The 9,674-nt window shown below is 40.5% G+C and overlaps 1 protein-coding gene across 2 annotated transcripts; it reads right to left on the bottom strand.

The window, feature by feature from the left end:
- Positions 1 to 366: 366 nt before the first annotated feature.
- FCGR1A (Fc gamma receptor Ia) lies at positions 367 to 9,067 on the bottom strand. Of its 2 annotated transcripts, none has more exons than XM_057745680.1 (6): positions 9,008 to 9,067; positions 8,576 to 8,596; positions 7,550 to 7,807; positions 3,075 to 3,326; positions 1,696 to 1,983; positions 367 to 804 (listed from the first exon to the last, which is right to left on the bottom strand). In XM_057745680.1, exons 1-6 carry the CDS (start codon positions 9,036 to 9,038, stop codon positions 539 to 541), a joined length of 1,116 nt encoding a protein of 371 aa, XP_057601663.1. In that variant the 5' UTR covers positions 9,039 to 9,067; the 3' UTR covers positions 367 to 538. The 2 variants fall into 2 exon arrangements, with proteins under 2 accessions (XP_057601663.1, XP_057601673.1); XM_057745690.1 differs by having other exon boundaries at positions 7,550 to 7,804.
- Positions 9,068 to 9,674: the final 607 nt, after the last annotated feature.

Genomic DNA, 9,674 nt, shown 5'->3' with positions numbered 1-9,674 from the left:
CTAAAGAGAAAAGCCATGAAGGGACCATCCTGAGCACCAAGAGGTGTGAGCTCTCTCATTCTGTCACTCAGAATCATTTGTGGGTTATATTTCCTCCTTTTTGGTTGATATCAATACAACTCCCTGTCTCCCTCATATCCTCCCTCTCTCTCTTTATGTCCCTCCTCCCCCAGTTCTGTCTCTCTCTCTCTTAATCTCTTACATATACACACTCTTACCTTTCCACCCTGTCCCCAGAAGTAAATTATTGCTCAGACTACCCTAATAGGATAATCAAGGTAAACCTGACTTCCAAGTTTTTTAAAAACTTCTTTAGAGTAGGCCTCACTTCAAATCATCTCTGATTGCCAAATTTTCAAGTTTATCTCCAATGACGTCCCCTCATTAATTTGCTTTATTTAAGAGTTAGATGCCATGGGACTCACAGTTCTAGGGTCTTTCAACTTTTGGACCTTTGTGCCCTGCCCTCACACAGAGAAGAGGTGTAGGGACTGTCTAGATCTCTGGGCACCCACTGCACGGCTCACTGCCCACCCTCTCAGGGCTTCTCTTGGTATGTCCTTTCTCGCAGCTGTTCTTCTTGTTCCTGACATTTCAGCTCTTCTTCTAAATATCTGTCTTTTTGAAGGTAGGAAGTCACCTTCTTCCTGTGACCAGAGTCCAAAGAGGTTTCTAAATTCCACTTTTTCTTTCTTTGTAGTTTCTTATGCATTATCATACAGAAAACGGTGTCCACTAAAAATATCATCCCCACTGCCGGATAGAAAAGGAAACGAAACCAGACAGGAGTTGGTGACCGGAGGCCTGCAAAAGAAAATGACAGAGAATAAACACTGTTTAGAAACCAAAGGGATCTGGCTGAGTTACATTTGGAAGAGAGGGTTGGCTGAGACCTGATATGTCTGTACCCAAGGGAGACACTGGTACTTTTAGGGGCAGGAGGGAGCTGATGGTAGCTCCAGCTGGGCTATATGGTTATGGACAGAGGGCAGGCTCCTCATAACAGCTTCACCACCAGGGCCTTGCCAGTGGACCTACTCCCTAGTTTCATACACAACTGCTATTTCTATGCCAATTAATGATTAGAACTTAGGTTGAAGATAAACTTTTTTTTCCCAAAGAGTCTTTGTTCTAGAGCTCACAATCCCTCCACTTCAGCCATATATAGACACTTGGACAAGTATTTATGCAACCCACAAAATCCCTATCTCACCAATCTACCATGTGAGCTCTCTAAAGTAAAAACTGCACCCCCACAAAAAAACCAAACTGCACCCCAGTGTCTTCATATCCCCATACCTATGACAACAGATAGAAGGAAGTCAGTGTATTGTTGATTAGATTACTGGTGAGAGAGGGGAGAGAGAGGGAGGGAAGGGAGGAGGAAGAGAGAGAGGAAAGAGAGGAGAGAGAGGAGAAAGGGAGAAGGAGAAAGGAGATAGGGAGAGCGAGAGAGAAGGCAGGAGAAAGTAAAGACGAAAGGAAAAGAAGCAAGGACTAAAAGAAGGAAATAAGTAGAGGAAGGAAAGAAAAAGAAAGGGAAAGAAATTTAAGGAAGTTTATGGGGAGAATAGTGAAGTTCTGAATCAAGAGTGGAAAGACCGGTTCATGGTTTTTCTAGGCTGGGCCATGAAAAAGGTGTCATGAGACCTCGGTCTCCTCTTGTGCCAGTCGGTTCCCTTCGTTCTCACTCACAAAGCACTTGAAGCTCCAACTCAGGGCTGCGCTTGATGACGTTCCCATCTTCTGTGCTAGCCTCACACCAGTATAACCCAGAGTCTTCTTTTTTAGCAGTTAGTATCTGGTATTCAGAGGATGTGTTCCTGCGCGTCAGGGTCTTGTTTCCCACGTAGAAAGAGAAGTAAAGCTGCAAACCAGGCTTCTGTTGGAGCAACTTTGTTTCACAACTTAGGTTGACCAGATTCCCCTCTGGGAGGTGGAATGACAAGCAGTCTGCTCTCAGCACTGGGGCTGGAAATAGCTCTAAAGGAAAAGTGGATAGAGATAGAGTGGCTTGCTTCAGTGTCAAGGTTTTTTAACAGAAGATGTATTCCCACCCACTTTGGGAAACCTGCCCCTAGAGAATGCATCTATGAGACATAATTTTTCCCACTTTTAGCAGAGAGGCATTCTTGGAGTTTCCTCACAGACATACTTACAGTTGACGGCTTGCCCATATTCTACTGGGGAGAACACCTCTACACAGTCCGTGCTTCCCTGAATAGCCATGTTTATTATATTACCATGCCCTTTGGTAATGGTTGACCAGGAGTGGACACTGACCCCCACACTAGCTAGTTCAGTGACTCATTACTTGTGTTTCTGCCTCAAAAGATAATCTTGGCGAATTCCCTGGCGGTCCAGTGGTTAAGACTCTGGGCTTCCACTGCAGGGGGCCTGGGTTTGATCCCTGGTCAGGGAACTAAGATCCTGTAAGTCATGCGGTGTGGCCAAAAAATAAAAATAAAAAGATAATCTGGGACAATAATTTCTTTCCCATAGGAATGAACTATTTTTCAGACAGAAAAAAGTCGCTCGTGCTTATGAGTACTAAGATAAAAGGCCATGAAAGAGTAACAACAAGGGCCACATGCAAACTGAGACAGAGGAAACTGCTTAGTTAGCAGATGTTCAGAGAGAATGGAACCAGAGAGGCCACATGGTCCCTGAGAGGTAGATGGAAAGTGTCACTGCATCCCAATGTCTTCCTGGCTATGGAGCTTTTATGAGATTCCATTGAGTTATTTTCTAATAACTCTCCTACCTACCTTGAGTGAGTCACTACTCCTCACAACTAAAATAAAATTGATGAAATGGATTCTCATTATGCCATGGCCTTGACATTAGCTCCTGGAATTACTGATGGGGCACTGTGGTATACTGGAAAGAACAATGAACAGAGACCCAGAAGACCTCAGTTCTGATCCCAGCCCAGCCACTGGTCATTGTGTGGCCGTCATAAGGCAGTTTACCTCTCTAGAGTTCAGTTTCTTCACTGGCAGACTGAAGTGATAGTTTATGATGGTTCCTTTGGTTCTTAAAACTACAGCTCTGTGGCTGTTCAGATACAATACCTTTTATAGTGATAGATACTCCTGCTGATGTGTAGCGATGCCTTCCCATGCCTGAGCAGTGATAGATGCCATTGTGACTCAGGTTGGTTTTCAGAATGGTGAATTCAGAATTCCAAGGAGAAAACTTAAAGGTTTTGCCATTTTGGTAGAAAAGGACTTTGTACACCAGCTTATTCTTCCATCCATGACACCTCAAGGCCAGAGGTTCCCCTTCAGTGAAGACTCTGCCAGAGACCTGGAGTAGTAGCCAGTCTGGAAAATGCGGATCCAAAATGTGTGTATATGGTGGCAGAGGTACAAGGAAGCCAATGCTGGACCCTGGGGGCTTATCTTTTTTCTCTTTGTAACATTTCAGCTTCAGAGCTCTGCTGAATTTGAGGCCTATCTCCCATTCCTCAAATATCTTTAGCGTTGCTGGGAAGAAAAGTAATCTTTACCAGTAGCCATGCACACAGCCCCTTCTTACCTTTCCTTTCCAGATCTCAGAAGTTGGTTGGGACAAAAACAGCTTACTCTCTGTGGTAGGCAGTATTTTAAGATGCCCCCAATGAGTCACACTCTTGTATAATCCCTCTGAGTGTGGCTGGAACCTATGACTTGCTGTTAACCAACAGAATATGACAAAGATTATGAGATGTCACTCGCATGATGATGTTACATAGGCTGTCTTAGCTGACTGAACAGCAAGAGACTCCGGCCAGCCTTGAAGAAGTGAGCTGACATGTTGTAAGAGGGCATTTGTGAGGACCACATGGCAGGCGGTCTCCAGGAAATGAGACTGGCCTCCAGCTGACAGCCAGCAAAGGGGACCTCAGTCCTACAACCACAAGGAACTGAATTCTGCCAGTGACCATGGGAACTTGGAAGACATGCTGGAAGGAACACAGCCCAGTCAACACCCTGACTGCAGCCTCAGCAGAGCACCCAGCCAAGCTGTGCCAAGACTCCTAACCCATGGAAAGATAATAAATGTATGTTGTTTGAAGCTGCTAGATTTATGGTAATTTGTTACACAGCAATAAAAAACTAATACACTCTAACTGCTGACTAATTTGTTAATGGGATCACACATACTAAGACAAACACACAGAATGGCAAACATATCAAGGTGTATGTATATATGCTTCTAAATTGATAGGAATACTTACATATATGCAAATCAGTGACTTAGCTGGTAAAAACAAACTCCAAGTCAAATGGGCCCTCCCTTTTGATGTTCATCTCTACACATACCCAAAAAGGCCTCCTTTATTTTTTCTTCCTTGGGGCAGTTGGTTTGCCTAAATGAGGATGAGGTTCTTAAAGAACAAAAGAGGAGAAGAGATAATAGTGTTTCCCCCCTCCAGAACTTACCTAAGAATGGAAGGCAGGTATTCTAGTACTATACGTTGTATGGTTTTTACAGTCTTGGATGCTGCCATAGTGCTTCTAAATTGAATGAATACTCTTCCTTCCCTTATTCCCATTCCCAACTAAAAGGTGCTCAGACTGCACTACCCAAACACACAGACACCTTTGCTTTATATATCCACAAACAGTGAGAAATTTTAACATACTTCCATCAGAAACTGTCAAAAATACTAGTAACGATATAAAATATTTGAATGATAAAATTAATGGACTTGATTTCATGGATTTATAGAATGCTGTACCTTAAGAAAAGAAAATTCACATACTTTCCAACACACACGCAACAGTGATAAAAAATGAGCACACACTATGCCACAAAGCAATTTTCAACAAATACCAAGGAACTGATACCAGATTTAACACAAATTCTGACCAAAATGCCACCTAATTAGAAACCAATAACAAAAAGCCACCCTCCAAAAGCATTTCTAAATAATTCATGAGTAAAAGAAAAAGATAAAGAAAGATTATAATGGAAATTTAAAATATTTAGCTTTAAATGATAATGGGGGTATTACACTTCAAAACTTGTGGGACGTAGCTTTTAGCAGATATTATTAATTTCATATTTAAAACCTATTGTCATCTTCATCACCTTGGAGTAGGATGGGGACATTCATTATAAGCCATATGATTAGGTCCATGAACCAGCTGTTTTTCTTGGTTTCAGCACACACATATTTAATTGAAGTGACTGAGAGCTACTGTAACTGCAATTGGATCCTCCACAGCTAACTATGGCAAAACATTTAAAAATAGGACATAGAGAACACCAACCCAAAAACTTTCTATATTGTACTATAGTTAAATTAGGAACTTTGGTTCATTGGAAGAAAAAAAAAAGAAAACAACATAATGAGATACAAAAAGGCCAGCGCAGAGTGGAAGATACTTGCAACACTTTAAAAAGGACTTATAGCAAGAATACATAAAGAGCTCCTACAAGTCAATAAGGAAAGGGCAGACAACAATTTTTAAAAATTGGCAAAAAATACCCCAAAAACTAGACAGGTAGTTTACAAAAGAGGATATCCAAATAGGTAATAAATGTGAAAAATGCTCAATATCACTAGTCATCAGGGAAATGCAAACTAAAAACCATAATGTGATATTCAATACTTACTGCACATGCACCAGAATGACTAAAATGAAAAATACAGAAAACACCTAATATTGATGAGGACAAGGAACGACCACAATGCTCACATTCTGCTGGTGTGAGTGTAATATGGTATAACCACTTTGGAAAACTAAAGCTGAATATATACATATTTTGTGACCCAGAAATTCCACTCCTACACATACTCCAACGCATATGTGTACATATATACACCAAAAGACATGCACAAAAATATCCACAGCAGTACCATTTGTAAGAGGCCCAAACCGGAAACAACCGAAGAGTCCATCAGCAGAACAGATAAATGTGTAATATTACACAGTAATGAGAACAAATGAACTGCAACTTCATAGCATGTATGAATTTCACACTCAACATGAGACAAAGAAGCCAGACACAAAGGAGTACATACTGTACCATATTGTATCCATTTATATGAAGTTAAAAAATAGGTGAAAACCTATGGTGTTAGAAGTCAGCGTTGGGGTAGTGACAAGAAATGGGCAAGAATGAGTATCTGTGATTCTGGAAATGTTCAAATAGAACATCAAGAAATACTTGATATGGGTGCTAATTACTTTGTGAAAATTCACCGAAGTGTACACTTAAGATTTGTTGTACGTATGATATACTTCAATAAAAGTTCATATTAAAATATAGTGTGAAAAGATATATAATATAATAATGTAATATATAATATAATGTAAAAAAATAAAAGATTTTTCTCAGTAAATCAATGCTTGGAGTTCTAGAGTCTGTGCAGAGGCAAAGAAAATGGCTCCTTCCCAGCTCTAGCTCACTTTTTGTTTTTTGAACCATGACACATTTCTGCTTCTGTTTGAATTACACAAAAATCTCTTGTTAAAACATTTCTGTCGGCTCCCTTCACCTCTCTTGCCTAGGAACTGATTCTCAGAATCTTAAGAGACACATGAGGAACACCTGGCATTTCCTCTGACATTCTCAATGTTTCCTTGGCTAAAGCACATTTCCTCCCAAAGCAACCTAGTCTACATAAATCTAATTCTGCCTCCAGCAGGAATTAACTTTTGATTAATAATTACAAAGAAGTTTTAACATATTACTTTTGAATAACTAAATCACCAATTGAATGAATTGTCTTGAATAATAAAACATTTTGCCCTAAAGAATATTAGGAGATTTCTTGATAAATAGAAACCTCTTACAGATTTAAGTGGATGGTGATTTTTTTTTTCTCTGCTTCTATTCATCAAAGTCTCACAGTAATTTCATGCCCAACATATTATCTTATTGATATACTATGAAATACGCTCTAGACTATGTGTATAAAGATGTTTATGAAGCATTGATTGTAAAAGCAGAAGAATGGAAACACAGTAGAAGTTTACTAATAGATTGGTTAAGTCAGTTATAGCGCAGCCACAACAGCAGACATTTGGAAGTTGGAGGTAGGTCTCTATTGATATAAACAGATCTCCAAAGTATTTTAAGTGCTAAAAGTAAGGTGTAAGATAGAGTATTCTATCAACCACTTTAAAAAACAAGTTTATATATATTAACAGTTTTGTTTTGTGGAAGTGACTGCAGGACTTTGAGTTTGGGTGGGAGGGAGACATCATAGTTCATTTCCCTGAATTATTATTTACTATGTGCAGGCATAACCTTTTTCAACAAAACTAGATCATTTTGAATAATAAAATCTTAGGGTCTAAGTGTTAATCTAGATACCCTATTCATAGCTGCCCTACTTGGGGTGTTGTTGGGGCAGAATTTAAGATCCCTAATGTGATGTTTTGAGTATCTTGACTTAATTTTACCTGAGCTGAGATGCATACTCAGATAAATACACACACACACACACGCACACACACATGCACACACACACCGGGCATGGCATCCAGGAAGGAGAAAACACAAAGGAAGGCCTTTGATTGCTCGCCCTCTGCTTCCATGCCATACTTACCTCTGTGGATTTCCAGCTGTACAGGGTCACTGGGCACTGAGAGACCTGTCTGGCACTTGTATTCACCACTGTCATTGATACTAGCAGCAGCAATTCCGTATCTGGGGGTCAGGGTCTCAATGGTTGTGCCGTTCAGAAACCACTGTGCAGAGCTGTCCCCAGGCAGATGGGGTCCCTCACACCATAGGGTCACACTTTCTTCTTGGAATACACTGACCCATGGAGGCTGCAAGGTGATCACTGCCTTTGTGGGGTCTGCTAGGGGATTAAAAAACAAAGACCAAGTGGAGTAAAAGGGAAGTCTGAGCAATCAGTAAGGTTTTGTGGCTAGCACTAGGAAAAAAATGCATAGTACTTAGATTATATTGAAAAATAGGCAAATGGAAAACTACAAAAGCCAGCCATTAAGAGTATCCAGACCCTGCTGCAGAGAGTTCTGTTCATGTTATTAAATCTTCATCTGGCTGTTGGAGATTTGGGGTTCCTGAGAAATAAATGACTGATTTAGGTCTCATTATTGGTAAGCATGAAGCAGGGTTTTAACCTAGGGCCAACTGACTGGAACTGGTTCTCCTGTCCTCTGTATTATACTGTCTCCGACGGTTAATCTCAGGCTTTAATTAACATCTGTATTGGAAATCTAGGTTCAAACGCCACACTTTCAAGTCTTTAGTACCTGTTTGGTTCTCTCTGAGGAGAAAAAAACACTAAGTTTTCTTCTAAAGGGGTCTGGTGTGGGGGATATTGGAAAACCCAGTGGAGCTACATGTAGGCTTTTGCAATTATATACACATTTATTTATGCATTTAATCAAGAGGTCAAGGCTCATTCAGAAAATCTTACAGAGAAACCTTAAAAACCAGGATTGGATCCAAATCATACTCTGAATATAGGGGATTTTACATAATTTATAAATCTTTCTCCTTTCGATTCTCTCCCTGCTCTCTCTTCTTCAGGATAACGGGACCCCTCCTTTGCAAGCAGGAATGTGGCAGAGGAAGAGAAGTTGAGTTAGAGATTACTCACCCACTCGCCCCCCAACTGGAACTGTGGGACACCAAAGAACAGGGACATCAGTTGGTCAGTGGGAGATGACAAAGAAGGGAGAATTGGGAAAACAGAATTAATGTGGACTCTGAGGGGTCAGCTCAGGTCTCTTGAGTTTCTCTCTGCCCCCTTTCCCAAAATCAGGTCCTGGTACTGGTGGTACCGAACAGCCTACAGATGGTTATTGATGAGGCTTTATTTTGAGTTGCTACATCCAGGCTTAATGTTACCTCGGAGTCTCCCTCCCCCTTCTTTTGATATAATAAGCACCAATAAACCATGGAAGCACAGATACAGCTATCTCCATATTCAGGAGTTCTAGCCTAGGATACCAAGGGAAGACAAAAAGTCCTAAGTCCCCATAGTCAGAGCCTGTACACGTCTAGCTACCCGCTTCTAAGCCCAACTTACCCCAAAGGAGCAGAGCTATCAAGAGACACATGTTATCTCCAAGCTGACAGGAGCAGTGAAATCTGTAACACACAAGACATCGAAGAGTGTCTGCTGAGTGTCTGCTGGAGCCAAGATTAGAAAAGAGGAAGGAAACTGCCTCTTCTGGCCACTTTCATCATGTTCCTTTTCTGGGAAAGACATCACTAACTCTTAAAGCATGATCTCCTTTTCATACTTCTAGATTCATCTCCCCTCTAGATTCATCTTTGAAACTTTGGATTTTGGGTTTATGAAACTCTCAGAATCCAAGGGAAGGACTCATGTTTTATTGACATTCTATTCTGATTATATTCTCCCTCCACCAATTCTGTTTCTTGGGGCTAGAATATGGCAAATCTCCATTTAAAAAATTAGTTCATAGCCTGGCTAAAGCCTCCAAAACTTGATCATTTGAATCTAGTCTCTATTAGGCATGTGAAGAGTTACTCATCTATACCAATCAGCCTCTGTTCCTCTGGGAATACATGCAGGATTAATGTCCTATTTTGGGTTTGTCTTTTTTTAAAGCCATCTCCTGAAAGACATTATAAATTTGGGATGTTTATCTTGGATGAATCCAAGGAAATTTAATGTTTAATGTAAATCTTATAGAGAAGAAAAATAACTCATACATATGAGTGGAAAT

The sequence above is a fragment of the Hippopotamus amphibius genome, chromosome 1 (assembly GCF_030028045.1).
Source record: "Hippopotamus amphibius kiboko isolate mHipAmp2 chromosome 1, mHipAmp2.hap2, whole genome shotgun sequence".
NCBI lineage: Eukaryota > Metazoa > Chordata > Mammalia > Artiodactyla > Hippopotamidae > Hippopotamus > Hippopotamus amphibius.
This window is presented reverse-complemented; position numbering and strand designations above follow the sequence as displayed.

Bases quoted from the DNA above. Each gene is read 5' to 3' on its own strand.
- FCGR1A (XM_057745680.1), bottom strand. From the start codon at position 9,038: ATGTGTCTCTTGATAGCTCTGCTCCTTTGGG. The intron at 3,327-7,549 runs GTAAGTATGGCA...CGCATTTTCCAG, and splicing joins ACAGCTGGAAATCCACAGAG to ACTGGCTACTACTCCAGGTC. The intron at 805-1,695 runs GTGAGTGAGAAC...TTTCTTTTGCAG, and splicing joins GTTGGAGCTTCAAGTGCTTT to GCCTCCGGTCACCAACTCCT.